Raw genomic sequence first — 24,027 nt, forward strand, 5'->3', positions numbered from 1 at the left:
ATTGAAGTCTACAGAACCAAAAATGCAACGTTTTGCGTTCTAAAAAGTCCCCGACCCTTTCCAAAAATGCACCAGGTGAAAACGTGGAGATGTGCACCTGTCCCATAGGAAATCATGTTAAATGGACTGTACTGCATTTCTGCAAAACACTGCAGAAAACACTTAAGTGTGAACCTGAGGGAAAAGGATCCCTCATCAGTGTGGACTCCGGCTCTCAGTGACTGCCGGTATTGAGAGCCACCAGCTGAACAAAGGGATGGCTAGCATCTCTTAAGCGCGGACATTATATTTAAAGAATCTCCAACAAAGGGCATTGTATTGGGTAATATTAATATACAAATCATGGACAGGAAGAGGTATAAAATGAATGCAGCTTTGTATTCATTAATACATCATTAAATGATGTACAAGGAGCAAGTAATTTGTGCTGCAGAATTCATGTGATAACAAGGGACATGCTGATGGGTGGAGAGAACAAAGTGACAGAGAGATGAACTCAGTCTGCTGATTCTCCTTTTCTTTGTGTAGTCATAGGCTGAGAGCAGGAAAAAGATGTCTTCGTTTACTGCAGCAGAGGAAAATCTCCTGCCAGCAAGGGATGTGATGTGTGGCGGAGCAGTGTAACTCTCAGTACTGGATGGGCAGACATGCAAACCTTTTAGTGGATAAAACAGATTTCTTATATTAATTTAATCTTTGTATTTAAAAGGTAATTTGGAGATCAGCTTTAACAGTAAACCTGGCCTCACCAAAAATGAAAGCTTTAATATTTAAAAATTTAATGATGTGACTAGTAAATCATAAATATGCTGTCCAGTGACACAGGGAAATCGCACCCTTTCAAGTAGATCAGATACTGATTAAAAATGGAGCATGGTGTGCCAAGGCTGACCTGTCAGAAGAACAAGGGAACTTTTTGTCTTCCAAGGGTCTAAGCTCCTGAGAGAAGTGTTGCTTCACAGGCTCAGCTCTCCAAGATCCATTGCAGCAGACATTGAAGTCCGGGGTAAATGCCCTCCTTACCTCTTTAGTAACACGTCATGCTGAATTTTCTTTTCAATGCCTTCCAGGAATTACTTACAACAATATCTCAATGATGTTGCCAGTTATGCAATAATTCTATACTACCAAGATATTATTATTATTATAATACAGGATTTATATAGAGCCGACAGTTTGCTCAGCGCTGTACATTATGGAGGGAGACAGCACAGTAACAATACAGTTCAATACAAGAGGGATTAGAGGGCCCTGATCCTTGGAGTTTACAATCTAGGAGGGAGGGTACAAGAGGTAATTAGCTGTGGGGGATGGAGTGGTAGGAGTGGTAGGAGGAGTAGTGGATTACAGTATTAGCTGGGGGGCGGGGTAGGCTTCCCTGAAGAGATGGGTTTTCAGAGTGTGTCTAAAGGTGAGCAGAGTAGGTGATAGTCTGATAGATTGGAGTAGGGAGTTCCAGAGGTTGGGTGAAGCCCTTGAGAAATCCCGGAGACGAGCATGGGAGGAGGAGACAAGGGAGCTAGAGAGTAGAAGGTCTTGCGAGGAGCGGAGAGTACGGTTTGGGTGGTATTTAGAGACAAGATTGGTGATGTAATTTCCAAGTACCGCCCAGCACGCACACTCCGCTCCTCACAAGACCTCCTCTCTAGTTCCCTGGTCTCCTCCTCCCATGCCCGCCTCCATGACTTCTCCAGGGTGTCACCCATCCTCTGGAACTCCCTGCCCCAATCCATCAGATTATCACCTACTCTCCTCTCCTTTAGGCGCACCCTGAAAACCCATCTCTTCAGGTAAGCCTACCCCACCCCCTGCTAACCTGCCGACCTCCTCCACTCTTCCTACCACTCCGTCCCCCACAGCTATCTCCTCCTGTACCACTATCCCCTCCCTCCTAGATTGTAAGCTCGAAAGAGCAGGGCCCTCGATCCCCTCATGTTTTGCATTGTATTGGTATTGTTCTGTCACATGTTCTGTCCCCCTTTGTAATGTACAGCGCTGAGCGAACTATCGGCACTTTATAAATACTGTATAATAATAATATTATTTAGGGGCAGTGTTATGAACGGCTTTATACGGCAGTGTTAGTGTTTTGAATTTTATCCGTTGGGCAATTGGAAGCCAGTGGAGGGATTGGCAGAGAGGGGTGGCAGATATAGAGCGGTTAGTAAGGTGGATGAGTCTGGCAGCAGCGTTCATGATGGACTGTAGTGGAGATAGCCTGCGATGAGGTAGGCCAGTGAGGAGGGAGTTACAATAGTCAAGGCAAGATATAATAAGGGAGTGAATGAGTTGCTTAGTAGTTTCCGACTTTAGGAATGGGCGTATCTTGGTATATGATGTCGACTGGTCCATGAAATGAAGCTATCGTTAAAATCAGACGAGGAGATTAGGCGGAGGCAGTGAGTGACCTATTATAAGCTAATTAAAATGAATTTTTGAATATATAATTTTCACTAAAAATAACATAAGGTTGAGTTCTATCAATAATCTAAATGTGGTCAGGCTTAACGTTACACTCGGCCAACACTGAAAATTAAGATCCAGATAAAGGGAACCAGCCCGCATGCCCAGGGCTTGTATTCCTCCAGACAAAACGATAGTGCTGGCCCACCTATTAAAACGTGGTTTGTTGGTGTGCAAAGTGAATCTGCTGTTCAGGTACTTCCCCTGTAGGCTCTACGTCAGATCTGGACATTTTACGGCCCCCAAGCCACATTGGATGCTTTGAATGTCCTTGTCTGGCCTGTGCGAGGCCAACCGAAAATGAGAAATCTCTGGATCCAGGATGGCCAGTCAACAAGATGGAAGCTATGCTCCCACTCTCGTTGGTCTGCTAGGAGCCAAGATGGCAACAGTCGCACTTTCATATTTTCTGAGCAGCTTCGGCTGTGTAGGAGGGGTGGTGCCAGCCCTTTGAGTGACTAGGGCGGACCATGGCAGGTGGACCTATTAAAATGTGGTTTGTTGGTGTGCAAAGTGAATCTGCTGTTCAGGTACTTCCCCTGTAGGTTCTATGTCAGACCTGGGCATTTTACGGCCATCAAGCCACATTGGATGCTTGAATGCTCCCACCCTCATTGGTCTGCTAGGAGCCAAGATGGCAACAGTCGCACTTTCGTCCTTTCTGAGCAGCTTCGGCTTTGTAGGAGGGGTGGTGCCACCCCTTTGAGTGACTAGGGCGGACCATGGCAGGTGGACAAGAAAGATTTAATGCAGGAGAGGCAATATGGGGAGGTGTTGCCAGATCTTGCTCTCTACCCAACAGATCAAGGGCAAAGTCTACAAACCCACTAGTCGGTGTCAACTTTCTCCTTGCTGCATAAGTGACATCAAATGCTGAGGGTGTGTATAACAGTGGAGGGAATAAAGGAATACCCTCATGGGGGGGGGTTCCCGTAGGCAGGCTGACTGATTCTATGTATGTTCGACTGAAGGAGGTGCTAGTTTACCATATCACATAAGGTTGGTTCCCTTTATGGATTCATATATTGTATTTGTTTTATAAAGTGATAAAAGAATGCTTAGCAGAATTAATTCAGCTTATTGGTTTGCCCCTCCACAACAGTCCCAGTTTCTTGTGTAGCCTGTATGGTATAAAGGTGGTCGGTCAAGGATCCCTTCCTATGGTACGGGGTACAGCTTGGGGGTGGGTGGCCTTTCTTTAGGTTACAGGATAATGGTAAGCCAGGATATGTGGATCAACCTCTTCCAGGCACTGGGATGGTCACCGGGGATCGCTGTTCCCACCGTCCTTTCACCTGGTTGGCTGCAGATTGCTCAACGGACGGCATTTTTTAATAAGGATTAATCTGGTTTATTATCTCTTAGCGCTGCATTACTTTTAAAGGTTAACTGTGCGCCTAGCTATGTGCTTGGTGTACACTAGGTGGGGCTTTTACTAAGGGAAGTGAAGGTTCCTGTTCCCAGCTTTGCTGTTCAGTGTCCTGCCTAACGATCAGTGGGTGCCAGCGGACACCTGTTCACCAGCACTCACAGATCGGCTTCTGCTGTGAGTGTTCACAGCTGAAGCGGTCTGCCAGTGGCACGCAAGCACCCCCCTATGGCAGAAGTGCAAAATCACGTATATACATTATTTTGCACAGGAGAACTGCCATGTAGCAGTAAAACTGCTATAGGGTGGACCTTGCCTGATGCCAACCAATTTGGCCATTCCCAACACCACCAACTATTTTGGAATTGGAATCTCACAATTTTAGCTTCATGGAGTATAGCAAAAGGTGTGCCACACCATTTGTAAAATCAGGTAGGTTTATCTCATCATAACAATCCAATGCATTTCAAGAGTTCTAAGATCCTCCATCAGGACTAAAAAAAAATATATATAAATGAATACAAGTGAATACAAATTGAGAAAAAAAACATTTATTTATGTTCTATGTCATTCTTTTCACCCTGATGAAGGGGGGCCTTAGTTTCGCAGCCTGTTTGATTGTTATGATGAAATAAAGCTACTTTGATTTTTTTCTCTCATCAGTGTGGAACACTTTTTCTACTAAAATCTTTGTATTTTATCTGGAGGACTATAAACTGTCATACATTTTAGAATGTAAAACTTGATGAAAATATATGCACTAAATTACCAGTAAAAATAATTCTTTAGTCGTGTGCTTTGTGAGGCAGGGGCAAAAAAAAAATTACACACACATACATACATACATATATATATATATATATATATATATATATATATATATATACACATACACACACAGACAGATATATATATATATATATATATATATATATATAAAACACATACACACTTTTTCTTTTTTTCTTTTTTCTTTGAGGGCTGGGGGGGGGGGGATTCCAATCATAGTCGCTGGAAATAAATGATCCTGGGAATATTTACAACAGTCCAGCCATGCGGAAGTCTGCTTGCAACATACAAGGTCTTAATTAGGCAGTAGAATGCCTTTTCCAAGTGCCTTTGCTTAAACGTCTGGATAAATGTCAGAACATATCCCCTTAATTACATTTCAATCACTAATCAATTGGATAACAATCAGACCTATCACAGCGGCAGAGACCTGGCCTTCAAAGGAAATAACCCCATCCTCAGGAAATGTGTCACTGTCATCTTAACTAGGGCTCAATTTCTTAATTAAGATGTAACTCCAAAAGTAATTATGTATTTTATTTTCCAAGCCAAGAAGCAGAATATCTTGTCTGCAAATCTGTAGATGAAAATTATATATAATCTATTATTACGGAGGAGTGGAGCCAGAGTGCCACCTTGTGACTATTTGGAGGGGGGATAGGAATAAAAACAAGAGAGGGATAGGAAGGAACGGGAGAGGGAGAGAAAAAGTTAAGGAGAGAAGAGAAAGAAAGCGAGAGCAGGGTAGTTGAAAGAGAGGGAGAAAAAGAAAGAGGGAGGAAGGAGGGAGGCAGAAAAGGAGAAAGAGGGGAGGATGGAAAGAGAGGGATGGAGAGTAAGATCTAGGGGAAGAAGAAAGGAAGGAGAAACAGAGAGAGAGGGAGAAGGAGAGATAAAAAGGAGAGTATGGAGGAGAGAGAGAGAGAAAGAAAAAAAAAGGAGAGGGCAGGAGTATTGAGAGAAAAAGCAAGAACGAGCATGGACGGAGAGAGGGAGAGAAGAAGGAGGGGAGAGGGAGAGAAGAAGGAGGGGAGAGGGAGAGAAGAAGGAGGAGAGAGAGAGACGGGGGGAGGAGAGAGAGAGAGAGGGAGAGGAAGGAGGAGAGAGAGAGATGAGGGAGGAGAGAGAAAAAAAACAGAAGATAGAAGATGGAGAAAGGAAAAGAAGGAGAGGGAGGGAGGAATGAAAAAAATGAGAAGGAAAATGGAGGGAGAGAGAGAGAAAGAAAGAGAGGAAGGAGGAGAGAGAGAAAGGAAACAAAGCGGAAGGAAGATGGAGAAAGAGGGAGCGGGAGGAGTGAAAGAGAGAAAAAGCAAGAAGGAGAATGGAGGGGGAGAGGGAGAGAGAGAGAGGGGGGGGGGGAGAGAAATACAAAGGAGAGGAATGAAGAGGGAGAAAGGGAAAGAGGGAGGGAGAAGCAAAAGAGAGAAAAGGGAAAAGGAGAATGGAGGGAGAGAGGCAGAATAAGTGAGAAGGAGAATGGAGGGAGAGAGACAGAATAAGTGAGGAGAATGGAGGGAGAGAAAATAAGTGAGGAGGAGAATGGAGGGAGAGAGAGAATATGTGAGAAGGAGAATGGAGGGAGAGAGAGAATATGTGAGAAGGAGAATGGAGGGAGAGAGAGAATATGTGAGAAGGAGAATGGAGGGAGAGAGAGAATATGTGAGGAGAATGGAGTGAGAAAGAGAATGTGAGAAGGAGAATGGAGGGAGAGAGAGAATATGTGAGGAGAATGGAGGGAGAGAGAGAATATGTGAGGAGAATGGAGGGAGAGAGCGAATATGTGAGGAGAATGGAGGGAGAGAGAGAATATGTGAGAAGGAGAATGGAGGGAGAGAGAGAATATGTGAGGAGAATGGAGGGAGAGAGAGAATATGTGAGAAGGAGAATGGAGGGAGAGAGAGAATAAGTAAGAAGGAGGAAAGACGTGAGAGAGTGAAAAACAGAAGAGAGGCGAGGAAGAGAGAAAAAAAGAGAGATTGAAGGAGAGGAAGGAAGGAGAGGAAGGAAGAAGGAAGAGAAAGAGCAAGGAGGGAAAGATAGGAAGGAGAGAATGAGAGGGCTGGTGAAAGTGAGAAAGAATGGAAGAGGAAGGGAGAGAGAGAGGGAGAGAGGAAAAACTAGGAGGAGGATGGAGAGAAAGAACGAGAGGAAGAAAGAGATAAGAGTAAGAGCGAGAGAGGAAGGAGAGAGAGAGAAAGAAGAGAGAGAGAGAAAGAACGAGAGAGGCAGTTAGAGGGAGGAATGAAGGAGGGAGAGATATATTTATGAGAACAAAAAATCCTCAATATGGTCTAATTATAGATAAATAATGATTTTTTTTTAAATTTCTTTTCTATATTCTGCTGCAAAGCAACAAGGGTGGATGGATGGACAATTAGATAGATAAAGATTGATCGATCGATCGAGTGATACACATAGATATGTAAGAGGTATAAGAACCTGACTTTATAAGTGAGCCATGGAGGTAGATTGCCACCTAGTGGCCGGTAGCTGAAGCCAGAAGAATAGGGAATGGTAAAGGACTACCAGCCACACACACAGAGATAGACATCGTAGGATAGAACAGTTCCAGCAGAAATATTATATTCCAGTACTCTGCGCTGTAAATATTACCTAACATCACATGTACATTTGGTTCCTTGCTGTGGCTATGTCAATTATTTATACCCAGAACAGCACCAAGCCAAGAACACAGACATTTTTTCAGCTTTGGGAAAAATAAATCATTTAAAATGAAGTTTATTGACGTACCTAGCAGCTCCATCCAATGGCTCCTTCCTTCAGACGAAAGCAAGAAAAGGGGAAAAAAACACACACACATTAAATCCAGCGTATCGACTGGTTTGCCTGCAAATGCTGCTATCTGCAGTGTGAAGAGCTGCTACATCCCCAGCACCCCTGTAAGATTGCAGAATATAGCACTTTGTAAAGGTGTGTTTCATGTTGGGGAGATTCTGGTGCTCTATGTGCAGGTTTACTGCCAGCTGTCTGCTTTGAGTAGAGAAATAAAAAGGCATGGTGGTGTTTTGAAGCTACACTGCAATACACATCTGAAGTGTGTGTATATATATATATACACACACACATACACACAGGAATGGTTTTACCCTTAAGAAAGCTTAGCAGTTCTGTTCAGCTAGTTTCAGGATTCATACCTGTGAGCCATCATCAATGTCCTGCTTCAAATGCCACTTAAGGCATTGACATGCCGCCTTAGACCCAGTCTGTCCAGACATTGTGGTCACCTGCTGATTTGGCACCATCCACAGGCAGCTTAACTCTTCAATAAGACACAGAAGCTGGATCCAAAGCAAATTTACTTCAGCTAACTTAAGTACAGAGGATGTTTTTTCAATCCTTTGAAGTGTAAGAAGACCTAGGGGTTATTTACTAAAATGGGAGAGTGCAATTCTGCATAGAAAGCAGGTTTTATTGCCAAAGCTTAAAGTAGAATAATACTTATTTATTTCAGGTACTTATATAGCACCATCAATTTACGCAGCAGTTTGCTATATAAACACTATATAATAATAATATATATATTGTACATTCACATCAGTCCCCGCCCCCGAGGGGTGTACAATCTAAGGTCCCTAACTCTCATTCATACATACACATACTAGGGCCAATTTAGACAGGATCCAATTCACCTACCAGCATGTCTTTGGAGTGTGGGAGGAAACTGGAGTACCCAAAGGAAACCCACACAGGCACAGGGAGAACATGCAAACTCCAGGCAGGTGGTACCATGGTTGGGACTTGAACCAGCAACCCTAGTACTGCCAGGCAGAAGTGCTAACCATTTAGCCATTGTGCTGCCCAATACTTACCTCCAATCCCATAATGTGTTATCCTAGAGCTCCCCGCCTGGCCGTTGGCATCTTCAGGCAGCCAGTTTCCAGGTCCAGAACTCCGGCCGCTGTCATTGGCCACCGCCTATCCCCCTCATTCTTGTGCATGCGCGGGAGCTCCATCAATTTCAGCATTGTCTAATTTGCACAGTGAGCTGTGCCTGTGCGGCTCACTGTACAGGGGTGGACGGGCAGGTAAGTAGCTGTAATGCAGAAGAGAGAACGCATGTCTCTTCTGCATTAAAAATCCTGCCTGTCCACCTATTTTAAATTTTTACCTAAAGTTCCACTGTAATTGAACAAGCTGAAGTTAGAATCTGATTGGCTACCATGCACAGCTGCACCAGATTCTGAGTGCTCAGGTTTTAGTAAAGCTACCCAATGGCTTTCCTATGTCCAGTCTCTGTGAATTACTAGCACTGAATGAGGGAACATGGAAGAAATAGGGAGGGTCTAGCTGGGACCGAACTAACTAGCACTAAACAGGAGGAAGAAGGGAGAAAATAAAAACACATAATAAACAAGTTGCAGTGGCCCCTATCCTCCACTAGATATCAGAACGCTACTGAATGATAACCTGATACAGTTCAATACAACATAAAACAAAATACATACAAGTACAACAGACCAATCTCACTGCTGATTCATTGCCCAGTGAGCAGACAGGTGACAATGGAAAAAGCAGCGTCACCTAGTGGTTTGGTGTGGGAATCACAAGACTGGGTGAACCGTTTCAACTCTGTATCCAGCTATTTGGCCATGCACTCACAAAAGTGAGTATTTGCCATAGGAAAGAAAGTAGTTTTATTTAATATTTGAGACACGCCAGCTGAATGTTGAAATCAGACTGTAAGATGATGGGCTTATGATGGAGGATTACTTCGATTACATGAGAGAGGCGGGTAGGCAGGGCAATAAACTGGAATCTGCAGAATTGTATCTACATTTGTACTATGCAGCCACATGGCACAGGATGGGAATATCAAGAGTGATTGCATTGCTTTTAACTCTTTATGTGTACTTATTAGTTCTTCAACCCCTTTTTTTTTTACCCTTTTGTGTGCAAAAAGGTTAAATTTTTATTTGTTTTTTTAGTACCCACAAATAAAAAGAAAATCATGTTTTTAATGTATAATGTTACTATGCAATGTACTGGTAACATAATTAAAGTGTTACTAAACCCGGGACCCTGCATTCACGATATCTGCTCTCCCCGGACCCTGCATTCACGATATCTGCTCTCCCCGGACCCTGCATTCACTATATCTGGTCTCCCCGGACCCTGCATTCACTATATCCGGTCTCCCCGGACCCTGCATTCACTATATCCGGTCTCTCCGGACCCTTCATTCACTATATCTGGTCTCCCTGGACCCTGCATTCACTATATCCGGTCTCCCCGGACCCTGCATTCACTATATCTGGTCTCCCCCCGGACCCTGCATTCACTATATCTGGTCTCCCTGGACCCTGCATTCACTATATCCGGTCTCCCCGGACCCTGCGTTCACTATATCCGGTCTCTCCGGACCCTTCATTCACTATATCTGGTCTCCCTGGACCCTGCATTCACTATATCCGCTCTCCCCAGGACCCTGCGTTCACTATATCCGCTCTCCACGGACCCTGCGTTCACCATATCCGCTCTCCCCGGACCCTGCGTTCACCATATCCGCTCTCTCCGGACCCTGTGTTCACTATATCTGGTCTCCCCGGACCCTGCATTCACCATATCTGGTCTCCCACAGTACACAGAACATGGAAATGCAATTATTTTAGTAAATATAAACTGCTAAATACCTTTTCTGATCAGCAGTATATAGCAGTCTTGTGACTTCTATCAGTGTCCAGCAGAGCACTGTTTAAAGCTTGTAAGAAGAGTTTTCATTCTCCCCCGATTGTCCTATGAGGCTGTGTGACCCTTGACCCTCTTTCTGGACAGTGTTGATTGGCCCTGTGCACTCTCCCAAGTAAAAAACAAAAACCTTGAGCAATACACACAAAACTGAGCATGTGCAGCATGCCCCCAAGGCTCTGTTCTATCAGAAGATGGATTGGGGACAGCAGAAGGGGGGGATCAGAGAAGAAAGGATCAAGCAGCCTTTTTACACAATGCAGAGGATTAACCCCTTAGGTTCCACAGTGAGTATAACAAACATGCTTTACTGCATATACAGACTGATTGTACTGTTGTGGGTTTAGTAACACTTTAACACTGAGCCGCCACACATATGCATAGACGGGGGATGGCTTTCCTGTGCTGAGAGCATGCTCACTCCGTACTTCCAGTACAGTGCTTATGCTGTTATAGACAGCTCCTGATTCTGGTTTACAATAGGGAGCTTCTAATAATGTGAATGCTGTAACAGCCAATCACATTGTTCACAAGATCTGAAAGCCTTTCTACACGTCCCAAAATTCAGATCATCTTAATAAGGAGGGGGGGGGGGGGGTCTAGCGGCTACAAAGGATTAACGGATAAGTGTACTTTAAAACAAAGTCTATCAACCTTGATTTGCCCTCTTCCGTGATTATTATTATTATACAGTATTTATAAAGCGCCAATAGTTCGCTCAGCGCTGTACATTACAAAGGGGGACAGAACATGTGACAGAACAATACCAATACAATGCAAAACATGAGGGGATCGAGGGCCCTGCTCTTTCGAGCTTACAATCTAGGAGGGAGGGGGTGGTGGCACAGGAGGAGATAGCTGTGGGGGATGGAGTGGTAGGAAGAGTGGAGGAGGTCGGCAAGTTAGCAGGGGGTGGGGTAGGCTTCCCTGAAGAGATGGGTTTTCAGGGTGCGCCTAAAGGAGAGGAGAGTAGGTGATAATCTGATGGGTTGGGGCAGGGAGTTCCAGAGGATGGGTGACACCCTGGAGAAGTCCTGGAGGTGGGCATGGGAGGAGGAGACCAGGGAACTAGAGAGGTCTTGTGAGGAGCGGAGTGTGCGTGTTGGGTGGTACTTGGATATTAGGTCAGTGATGTAGTTCGGGGCAGTAAGGTGGACGGCTTTGTACGTCAGTGTTAGGATTTTGAATTTAATCCGTTGCGCAATCGGAAGCCAGTGGAGGGATTGGCAGAGGGGGTGGCGGAGATGGAGCGGTTGGAAAGGTGAATGAGTCTGGCAGCCGTATTCAGGATCGACTGAAGCGGGGATAGCCAGCGGCGAGGCAGGCCAGTGAGGAGGGAGTTGCAGTAGTCGATCTAACTGAACGCTCCCACAGCTGAATGTTTAATTTGATCCAATGACTGCACTTCCCCTGTTTACTGCCATCGGTGCAAATCTTATCTTTACCATCCTGACCGCACCTACGCATTATAGCCCATAAACTTCTATGAAACCATGTCTGATTGGCCCTGGCCTCAGGACACAATGCAATTGGGTCAATGGGACACCAGTGCCAAGGCTCAGCCAGAACAGTGAAGTTTTCTGTTTTTCGGTACTGGATGTAGAAAAACAGTAGAACTATGGTCATCAGATCAAAGGGTATGCATATGTGCAGGGGGGGTAGGATAGGTCTGTCTGGCAAGGAAAGGGAGGGGAGCAGTAAGTATGTGACCCCCCCACCTCCTAAGCCATACCAGGTAACATGCCCTAAACATGGGGAGAGTATCTTGCCGGGGGGGTGCAATCCCTTGTGATGAGGACATGGATACAGTGGTCTGCAGATGGGGGCTTACAGACTCTACCCCAGATATCCAGACCTTCCTGCCGTTGGTTATGTCCTAGCAACCAAAGATGCTTGTGTCCCCACAAAACCTCCGATTTAGTGACGGTAATAATACTTTACACTTTGACACTCATTTGGCAAACACCTGAGGTTGGCACAAATACTGGGTGGCCACAATCACAAACCACATTCCAAGTAGTAAGGAAAAATGCTATCAGAAACTAGAAAATGTGAAAAGAAGCCTATGGCTCCACCTACTGGCTGTAAATGGGAAACACAATATAAATATGTGATAGTTCCAATTTACGGAACTACAAAAAAAACACAAACAAAAAAAAAGGTTTAGTCTTGACCATATAAAAAAAATTCTAAAAATATATACAAAACCACCATACAAGTCAACACATAGACAATACCATCTTCCATCCTCTGGCATGCGTTCCAGCTTGTACTTCCTACACTGTTCAGCCAATGGAGAAGATGGCGGGAGAACTCTGCAGACACCTTCATCGTAAGGATGGCCATAGATGATTTATTACTTTTTCTTTCAATCACTCAGCGGGCTGAACAAAAAAAAACCCAAATAGATTCCTCCATCCACATGAGCGAGGTAAATAGGGGAATCTCCTCAGCAGGGACATTGTATTTTGGCAGCGGGACTCTTCACTGTCAGAATACACTGATTGGCTGCAGCCGCTGAGGAACATGTTCTTCACTACCTGTCCTAGAGACAATACAGGAGGTAAGTAGACATCTGACATTAGGCCACTTCTAAGAGTTGTCATTGAACAAGAGCCTCCATTGCATAATATTCCCTCTTCTCCTGTTTTGGTGACAACCATCATTTGCATTGTAATCACGTTTTTTTCATTCTGGCGACAATGGTGCTTGGAGCAAATTGTGAATCTCATCTCCCCAGCGGGGACACAAATGCAAGTCGTTAATCTGGAACAAGGATAGAGATCTGCAATTTTGACACTTTTATGATACTCCTTTAAAGAATGCTTGTTCCAGGGCTGTGACTCAGAAAATGTTGAATCCAGACACAGCCAGGCAACTAGCACTTTCAGGAGGTCAGTAGTTAGCAGCTCCCATACTAAGATGAAAGTACCTTACAGTGGATCTGTAAATTGCCATGCAGGGAAAAATACAGGTTCACTTTACCCCAATAATGATTTTGCCCCACTCTGCCAATTCGTAATGTTTCAACAACTTTATTAAAACAAGTGGATGGAAAAACCCCACAGGTGTCTTCAGCTAGGTGTGATGACCTCTAGTAGTGTTTTTTGAAGAGTCTAATGGGCCTACAAATCTGGTGCTAAAATAATTGCCATGCACGAGATTCTGGGATGTGAAAATGGAAAGCGGCAGTAGGCAGAAGCCCTTTTTTGTTAGTCATTTTTGGATATGGGACACCACTGAGTGAGACTTCTCAGCGGTTGGTGATTGGACACTGTTAGAAAACTGCTGTTTCCTCTTACGATCCTAAAGCTGGCCATAGATGGATCAAAATTTGGCTGGATCATCTAGGACTGGCCAAATTCCAATTTATGTGTGGGACGTTCAACAGAAGTCGACTGTTAGATGGACTTGTGTCTTCTCATCTCCCTGGTGTGTACAATGATGTTAATACCTGAGGCCTTCAGTAAACCAGAGTTCCCACCGGGACTGTCTTCCCCTAAACTACTCAACTGGTCCGCAACTAACATATCCCCAATACATACAGAATTGACAGTGAATGGCTTATAACCATACAAATCACTCATGGAAGACATAACTCAGAAACCAGGAAAATGGTTGGCCTACTTTCAACTTGTGGGCTACCCACCATAAAGAGGTCCTATAGACCTCTTACGGCATTCATAGACTTAGAAACAGAAAAGTGATGGCAGAAAAACACAGTGGTCCATCAAGTATTTTTTGTTGTTTTTATGTTTTTGGGAGGTGTTTGTTTTTTTTGCTTTTTGTTTTTTTGTGTGTTTAATGTTTTTGTCTGAGTATAAATCTATGCTTGTCCCAAGCATGTTTGAAGCTATTTACTGTTGACTGGCTCACTACCTCTGCTGTAAGTTTTTTCCAAGCATCAACTACTCTTTCAGTAAAATAATACTTTCTGAGATTAGTTTTGAACTTTCCTCCAGTTAGTTTATGGTCATGTTCCCGTGTTCTTGATTTTGGTTTCATGTTGAAGATACTGCCCTCCTGAACCGTACCCATCCCCAGGATGTATATAAAGGTTTCAGTCATGTCCTCCCTTTCCTTTCTTTCCTCCAGACTGTACATGTAAGTTCCTGAATTCGCTCTTGATATGTTTAATCCCCCAGACCTTTCACCATTTTTGTTGCCCACCCCTGGACTCATTCTATCTTATCAATATCTTTTGTAAGTAAGGTCTCCAGAACTGGACACAGTATTCTAAATGAAGTCTAACTAAAGATCTATATAGAGGAATCAGGACCTCCTTCCTCCTGCTGGTGATCCCTCTAGTGATATAAAGATCTATATAGGGGAATCAGGACCTCCTTCCTCCTGCTGGTGACCCCTCTAGTGATATAAAGATCTATATAGGGGAATCAGGACCTCCTTCCACCTGCTGGTGATCCCTCTAGTGATATAAAGATCTATATAGGAGAATCAGGACCTCCTTCCTCCTGCTGGTGACCCCTCTAGTGATATAAAGATCTATATAGGGGAATAAGGACCTCCCTCCTCCTGCTGGTGATCCCTCTAGTGATATAAAGATCTATATAGGGGAATCAGGACCTCCCTCCTCCTGATGGTGACCTCTCTAGTGATAACTAAAGATCTATATAGAAGAATTAGGACCTCCTTCCTCATGCTGGTGACCCCTCTAGTGATAACTAAAGATCTATATAGATGAATCAGGACCTCCTTCCTCCTGCTGGTGACCCTCTAGTGATATAAAGATCTATATAGGGGAATCAGGACCTCCCTCCTCCTGCTGGTGATCCCTCTAGTGATATAAAGATCTATATAGGGGAATCAGGACCTCCTTCCTCCTGCTGGTGACCTCTCTAGTGATAACTAAAGATCTATATAGAGGAATTGGGACCTCCTTCCTCCCGCTGGTGACCCCTCTAGTGATATAAAGATCTATATAGGGGAATCAGGACCTCCTTCCTCCTGCTGGTGACCTCTCTAGTGATAACTAAAGATCTATATAGAGGAATTGGGACCTCCTTCCTCCTGCTGGTGACCCCTCTAGTGATATAAAGATCTATATAGAGGAATCAGGACCTCCTTCCTCCTGCTGGTGACCCCTCTAGTGATATAAAGTTCTATATAGAGGAATCAGGTCCTCCTTCCTCCTGCTGGTGATATAAAGATCTATATAGGGGAATCAGGACCTCTTTCCTCTAGCTCAGTGGTGAGCAACCTTTTTTTTCAACTGAGCCAAATCTCGCCAAAACCACGATTGAAATTTATTTTGAGAGCCACATTTTTAAAACTGAAAATACATCCCCCATATAGTAATTCATCCCCCATAGTAATTCATCCCCCATATAGTAATTCATCCCCCATATAGTAATTCATCCCCCATATAGTAATTCATCCCCCATAGTAATTCATCCCCCATATAGTAATTCATCCCCCATATAGTAATTCATCCCCCATAGTAATTCATCCCCCATATAGTAATTCATCCCACATATAGTAATTCATCCCACATATAGTAATTCATCCCACATATAGTAATTCATCCCCCATAGTAATTCATCCCTCATAGTAATTCATCCCTCATATAGTAATTCATCCCCCATATAGTAATTCATCCCCCATAGTAATTCATCCCTCATATAGTATTTCATCCCCCATATAGTAATTCATTCCCCATATAGTAATTCATCCCCCCTATAGTAATTCATCCCCCATAGTAATTCATCCCCCATATAGTAATTCATCCCCCATATAGTATTTCATCCCCCACAGTACTATTCCCCCCCAAGTAGTAAGCCAAGTCCCCCGTGTCAATTCACTTACCTTTGCTCCGCGCGTTCCTCTCGCCGTGTTCCCGCGCTGTTCGGGTCTTCAGGGCGGACTGTGAGAGGAGCCTAGCTCCCCTCACGTTCCTCACGCTGCCCCGCCTACACACATCCTGACAGCCACATCCACGGGCCGGATTAAAAGGTCCGCGCGGACTTTTGGGGCGGCCGACCGAGAGGAGGGAGGGGAGCGGGCGCCCGGCACACAGAAGAGCCGCATTAGAGTGTGTAAAGAGCCATATGTGGCTCGCGAGCCACGGCTTGCCGACCACTGTTCTAGCTGGTAACCCCTCTAGTGATGCTTCATAGAATTATATTTCCTTTCCCCATTACCTGACTTTTTGCAATCATCTGAAATAAATATCTCCAAATCCTTTTCCTCTGAAGTGCTGGCCAACACCGTACCCTGAATGTTGTACTCTCTCAAGGGATTCAGTGTAATATTCTCTTGTACTGAAGGACCAATGCACTCAGCATCTACACTATATACCCTGCTACTGACAAGTGCCACTCCTGGCATATCACACTACCTACTGGAATGGGAAAAAAAATTAACTGTAGCTTATCAGACAACAAAATTCCTAAATCTCTTCTTCTAACCTACAAGATGTCCATTGCCAAACAAACCCAAGAAATAAAAACTTTAAAATACTCACTAGGTGGTGTCATTATCCCTCAAGTGCCCAACTCCCCCTGGAGGTGCCATGATCATTCAGGGACATTAGTAAATAACTGGTGGTCATGCCCATGCCTTTTGGTTGTCAATTTTTAAGCATGACCACATGACGTCCACCAAAGTATCCCATTCCCTACCACTTGCTCTCCTCTTAGTTCTTTCTGACTCCACAACCTCCTCAAAGAAGGGTTTCTCCAGTTCTAATAGCTGCAAAGTCAGTTCTCCCAGACACTGGAAGTCCACTATACCACCCTCCACATGTGAATGGGTGGATGAAAGGCAGTTACATGAAGTAAAATGGAGGAACTGACAGTCTTTGTAATAGATAAGTGAAATTCTCTGATGTCTGAGACCCCTGGACACATTTTCGTACTACAAAATTTAAGGAAATCAGGAGATGAAATCAAGAAATCTCACTCTGGTTACGTGGGGCCAAGGTGTGGGTGGAATGCCCCCTTCCCTATCCTTCTACCTTATCCTTCCTTCCTATATCTGTCTCCCTCCATTTCTAGGTCTCTGTCCCATTAGCAGAGGGCGATTATTAAGTCTTCATTATAGAACCTTACAGAGTTTATTTTTGTTTTTTTGGGGTAAAAATGGTTGGTGCCACAAAAGCAGTGGACCTGATAAACTATTGATGGCGCAAGTACTTGGGTGCAAGTGACTAGTGTGTCAAATGTAAAAAAACACGGAGGAGTGTCGTGTCCAGGGGCGGACTGAACTCTCATGGGGCCCCCGGCAGGGGCGGACTGACAACTCATGGGGCCCCCGGAAAATAGGGGATCATGGGGTCCCTGTGTCCTTGCCCAAACTCAAAAAAGCCTATGAAAAAGGTACCAGGGGCATCTCATGGGGCCCCCTACTGACCCCGGGCCCTCGGGCAGTTCCCGAGTTTCCAAATGATCAGTCCGCCCCTGGTCGTGTCTATGCCAAATAAATAATAGTTTCAAAAATCATCAATATTTAGCACAATAGGGGCGTGCAGTAGTGGGCCAAGAGGATGACTGCACAAGACAGTCAGGATCATGCTTTATAAGGGTGGAGCCTTGGCGTGTGACGTCACCGCGTTCTGAAGGGACGACGGCCATGTTTTTGGTTTGAAACTTTGTCAATTCAATGCTGGTTATTTTAAAGCCTTGATGTATGTGGGTCTTATAATAAATCTGCCACAATTGTAATTAATTACTGCACTAATGCTTTTGTTCTTTATCCATTATTTGATTGTCGGATGGGAGTTTCTTCAAGGTTTGGAGATTTTTGTTTACAAACAATTTTATTTTTCAAGAAATAGACTGTAAAGTAGCATTACAGCTTCAAACAGTATATAAAAACAGAAACAAGGCACAACTGAAATGTGCATGTCAGAAAGTACAAATGATGTAAGGTAAAGAGAAAAAGAAAAGAGAAAACGAATAAAGAACTTAAGTACATAAATATAAATAGACAGGTATACAGAATTATTCAGCTACTGACAGAGTAACTCAGTCAATCCAAACATGGGTGTTTCTTAATCATGTAGTAAATGCCTATGAGTCTTCCAAATTTCCAATTTTCTATCAAATAAGTGCATCTTGTCCAGTAAAGTGTAATGAATTCTCTCCATGAGCATCACAGCATCAATCCTATGCAGAACAGAAGCCAATGTTGCTGTGAGGGACTTCCAGTGTAGGGCAATAGCCCATAGGGTGGATATACAAATGGTATGGATTAGCCTCATAACCTCAGTGTGAACTCCCGAGATTTGGGCTCCCAGTAGGCAGGACTGCACAGTCAGATGCACCGGAACCCCCGCCATTGCAGAAGCCACCTCCGAGATCCTATACCACACCAAAGAGAGTCCTGGACAGGTCCAAAATGTATGCACCAGAGTACCTGTAAGGCCGCAGCCACGAAAACATAGGTTAGATGTGTTTGGATACAAGACATGTAGTCTGGATGGGGTATAATACCATCTGGTTAATACCTTGAGGGCTGTCTCACGGACCGAAAGGGATCTGGAGCTCTTACACATGTTATCCACCATGGAATCCCAATCCTCATCTGAAAAGGTGATACCAATGTCAGTGTCCCATTTTTGTCTGTAGAGAGGGGGTGTGGGAGAAGAGCTAGCCAAGAGTTGACGATACACATCTGAAATAAGACCCCTGCCCCTAGGGGAGTCACAGGGTTTGGAGATTTTTAAAGCAGAGGAACTATCCTATAACTGTGAGAGGATTTCTACCTGCCATACTGATTCCTTATTACACTGCGCTTACTGACCGGTGTTATGCGGTCAAAGCGCCCGGTAAGGGGCAAATTTATTCGGGTGTATGGTGATGGTTCACAAGATCAGAATCTTTTCTTTCATCTCACTTCATTTATTTGAGGACCTGTATGGACTTTTATTTCTAACATTTTTATAGTTTTCAATTAGCGCTGCATTTTTTCTGTTTACATTTGCAATATCGCCTTTCATGTGCAAGCTGCTTTATTTGTTTTACTGTATTTTTGATTTTTGAGTGTTGTTTTATCTAAGAGTGGGTATTGTGTTTTATACAGGCTTTATAAGTGCATTGGAATGTCTTTTGAGTGAAATTGTTATATTAGGCCTTATGCACACTGGATGTTTTTTCGGCACACCTGGCATTTTCTTTTTCTGCCTCTAAACGCCCCTGCAGGTTAGCATGTGTGTCCATGCACATATGGGCTTTTAGAGGAGTTTAGAGGCAGAAAAAAAGTGCACTGCCAGTAAATCCGGGAGCAGCGGTGTTTTGCCAGAAAAAAACGTTTGCCGCCTCTAAACACGTCTAAATGCGCATTAATGCTAGATGCATTTAGACGTGTTTAATGCTAGAGCATTAAGTCATTTCAGATGCCAGAATAAATTATTATTCTCGCCAATTAAATTAATTAATGCCCAAGTGCTTGACGCACCTGTAACGGAACCGACCCCAGACTGCGCTTGGGTACTTCCGTTAGACTACCGCTTCCCTGTCCGAACACTGACAGACAGACACCACAGCTATTTAAACTTCACACCAGCAGACAGTCCCATTAGGAGGGAGAGCTGCTGGAGACCCCCCCCCCCCCACTGAGCTAATACACATAAACACATACATCCCATAATAGTTTGCTCTTAAGCAAGAGAAACAATGGGATGCCACACAACACCAAACAATCCGTAACCCCCACCCCACCTATCTCCTAGACATGTCTACACAATATTAGGACAGATCACCCTGTACCCCTAACAGGTACAGGGTGACTTACACATAATAGGGATATGGGAAGCTGAGACAGGGGTCTCCCCACCTCTCCAAAGTGTGCTGGGTTCCATGGGCCCCCCACCCAAAGTGACTCCCGTCACAGCACCTAAATGTGCTACACACTTTCACACGTTTTTTCTGCCAAAACACTGCTGCCCGGAGGAAAGAGCAAAACATCCAGTGTGAATGAGGCCTTAAAGTGTTAGTTTACTTTTACAGAAAAAATTAAAAAGGTAAGTTAAACTCACAGTTATGTAGACATATTTACTTTTATTTATTTATTTCAGGTACTTCTATATCGCCGTTAATTTACACAGCACTTTACATATATATTGTACAGTCACATCAGTCCCTAACCCTCAAGGGGCGTACAATCTAAAGTCCCTAACTCACATTCATACATACACATACTAGGGCCAATTTAGACAGGAGCCAATTCACCTACCAGCATGTCTTTGGAGTGTGGGAGAAAACTGGAGTACCTGGAGGAAATCCACGCAGGCACAGGGAGAACATGCAAACTCCAGGCAGGTGGTGCTGTGATTGGAATTTGAACCAACGACCCTGGTACTGCCAGGCGGAAGTGCTAACCATTTAGCCACTGTGCTGCCCTACTTTTATGCTTCCAACCATATATTAGGCAATATAGATGACTCCCAAACACTAGACAGATGAAGACTTTGGAAAGATATTGATTCTTGGGGACAGGCCCCCTTTATTTTTGAATTGTATCCTTTATGTATGTTGGATAACTAAATATCATATGACACGTGATGCTATTAATGCAATTGATTGATGTTCAATGTTTATGCGATTGCTTTTGGATGTTTTGGGTTGTTTTTTGGTTTTTTTTGTTTCCGAATGTTCCGTTCTCTTCCGCCCAGTATCTGTATTCCTCATTTATCTCATATATTCAATAAACTTTATTTTGGAAAAAAAAAAAAAGGTGAACACTGTACACCCTTTCCACCCTCTCCTCGGTCCCTGCTGTACTTCTCTCCGTGGATGCCGATTTGTCAGTACCCATGCAGCCGGTCTAGTGATCCAGGTTTGAAATCTCCGCTCCTCTTCCTCTTCTCTGCACTTCTGAGACTGAACAGAGTGATGACAAACACAAAATCTCCTGGGCTTGAGAGTGAGCTCAAAGAGAACAGTTGGCTACATTCTCATCCTTGCTTTTCTCGGATAGTTCTCGCCTTGCTGCCCTTTAACCACTTCCAGTCCGGACACTTTCACCCCCTTCCTGCCCAGGCCAATTTTCAGCTTTCAGCGCTATCACACTTTGAATGACAATTGCGCGGTCATGCAACACTGTACCCATATGAATTTTTTAGCATTTTTTTGAGACAGATAAAGCTTTATTTTGGTGGTATTTATTCACCACTGGGATTTTTATTTTTTTTTTGCTATGTAAATAAAAAAGTCCAAAAATTTTGAAAAAAAGTGTTTTTCTTATAAAATTTTGCAAATAAATAATATTTCATCCTAAATCTTGGCCAAAATCTATTCCGTTATCTTTTTAGTAGAAAAAAAAAAATAAGCCAAATTAGTTTATAACCAAAAAATTTTAATTTTTAAACATTGTTTTTAAACATTTTTATATTATTATTATGTTTTTTTTTTTTTTTTGTTTTTTACATACTGTCACCCTAGCAGTACAGTACTACTTGTGGGGGGTGATGAAGATTTTTTTTTTTTTTTTACATGGATTGCTTTTACACCCATAAAGGCTGTAAAAGCAATCATTTCTCTTTCTCTCTGGCTGCATTCTTGCAGCCATTGAGAACTACTGTGTGAGCTGTAATTAATCACAGCTTGTCACATGGTACAAGGCTGTTGTGAATAGCCTTGTATCATGTGACCTCTGTGATCATTCACAGATTTCACATGTAGTAAGCAATGATGTCAGAAGTGATATCTTGCTTACTACTCTGCATGTGATCATCTGATTGGCCTGATATAGTGAATGCAGGGTCCGGGGAGACCAGATATAGTGAATGCAGGGTCCGGGGAGACCAGATATAGTGAATGCAGGGTCCGGGGAGACCAGATATAGTGAATGCAGGGTCCGGGGAGACCAGATATAGTGAATGCTGGGTCCAAGGAGACCAGATATAGTGAATGCAGGGTCCGGGGAGACCAGATATAGTGAATGCAGGGTCCGGGGAGACCAGATATAGTGAATGCAGGGTCCGGGGAGACCTGATATAGTGAATGCTGGGTCCCAGGAGACCTGATATAGTGAATGCTGGGTCCAAGGAGACCAGATATAGTGAATGCAGGGTCCCGGGAGACTTGATATAGTGAATGCAGGGTCCGGGAGGTCAGATATAGTCAATGCAGGGAACGGGGAGACCGAATATAGTCAATGCAGGGTCCGGGGAGACCGGATATAGTGAATGCAGGGCCCTGGGTTTAGTAAAACTTTAAAACACCCCACCATTCTCGCACCCTATACCCACTACTTTTAAGAAGTACAGGAAACCTATTAAACTAAGAATAAAAAAGGAGCATGCTGACGTATGAAGTCATACAAAGGGTTTTGGTACGAATTATAGAAAGGTCATGATATGAACTCTTCTACTTACCTAAAATACGGAAACTGGACGATCGATTCGTAGTGCTGCCAGGTGGCGATAAGATCGAGCCTGCTCAGATTTGTGGCGTAAAATCTCCAGGCAGACTAAAGTGACACAAAATCAGCAAAGTGAAAAAAATTATACTTCCTTCAGCTGTAATACATAATACATGTAGGTGAACATTTTGTGGGTTGCATGCAAACATGTATTTTGATTTCCTAGGGCACTAAAAAAGGTTAAAGGGTATTCAGTCCAGTGTGCTTAAAAGGATACGTGCCCTTTAAAACAAAAGTGAATTTATCCTTTTTTCCCATATCCCCAGACCTACCCTAGCCCCCCACCCCCCTCCATACTTATCTTGATATGACAGCTGTGGGTATGCTGTTTGTTTACATCCAGCACCACATCCAGTTTCACTGTCTTCGCCGTACCTACACATTAGTGCCCTGTAGACGTCTATTATGGGACTGTCTCAAAGCATCCCGGCCTTTGGACACAGCACCATAGAAGTCTATGGGGCACCAATACGCAGGTGCGGCCAGGACACCCACATGGAAAAAAATATATTTTAAATATATCCTTCCCATATATATATATATATATATATATATATATATAGACATATATTTGAAATACTACAATTTTGGCTGTAATCAATATGTATAATATATATATATATACACACATACACACACACATAAACACACATACCCATATAAACATACATACATACTGTATGTTGAAATGTGTTTTTCATATATTACAAAATATATGAAAAATAGTTAAAAAATACAAGTTCAAGTATACTGTATGTCTTTAAAAATACTTTTAATCTACATTTTTGGAATGCATTTACAAAAATATGTAAAAATATATGTTAAAATTACTTTTTTATATGTTCAAAAAAATCTGAAGAATATTTTTAAAAATATTTTTCATATATTTTGTAATATATAAAAAACACATTTCAACATACAGTGTAATTGGTGGCTGACTAAATACTTTTTTGCCCCACTGTATAATCTGTGTGTATATATGTGTGTGTATATATATATATATATATATATATATATATATACACATACACACACAGACACATACATATATATATATAAATATATATATATATATATATATATATATATGCGGACACGCACATACATATACACATATATATATATATATATATATATATATCTGTGTGTATATATATATATATATATATATATATATATATATACACACACACACACACACACACATATACACACACAGATTATACAGTGGGGCAAAAAAGTATTTAGTCACCCACCAATTGTGCAAGTTCTCCCACTTAAAAAGATGAGAGAGGCCTGTAATTGGCATCATAGGT

At 43.1% G+C, this 24,027-nt stretch overlaps 1 protein-coding gene across 2 annotated transcripts in view; it reads right to left on the reverse strand.

Moving 5' to 3' along the window:
- KCNQ3 (potassium voltage-gated channel subfamily Q member 3) overlaps window positions 1-24,027 on the reverse strand; it is a 315,258-nt gene that overhangs the window by 69,869 nt on the left and 221,362 nt on the right. Inside the window, exons 8-9 of one of the 2 annotated variants that reach the window (XM_089685935.1) lie at window positions 22,665-22,759; window positions 7,376-7,402 (exon numbers count right to left, since the gene is read on the reverse strand). In XM_089685935.1, coding sequence (XP_089542061.1) covers window positions 7,376-7,402; window positions 22,665-22,759 — 122 coding nt within the window. The remainder of the gene's footprint in view (window positions 1-7,375; window positions 7,403-22,664; window positions 22,760-24,027) is intronic. The other variant, XM_089685936.1, reaches the window with a different exon arrangement.

Source organism: Staurois parvus, unplaced genomic scaffold (genome assembly GCF_062004578.1).
Source record: "Staurois parvus isolate SC_StPar_1 unplaced genomic scaffold, SC_StPar_1.0 ptg000389l, whole genome shotgun sequence".
Lineage (NCBI taxonomy): Eukaryota > Metazoa > Chordata > Amphibia > Anura > Ranidae > Staurois > Staurois parvus.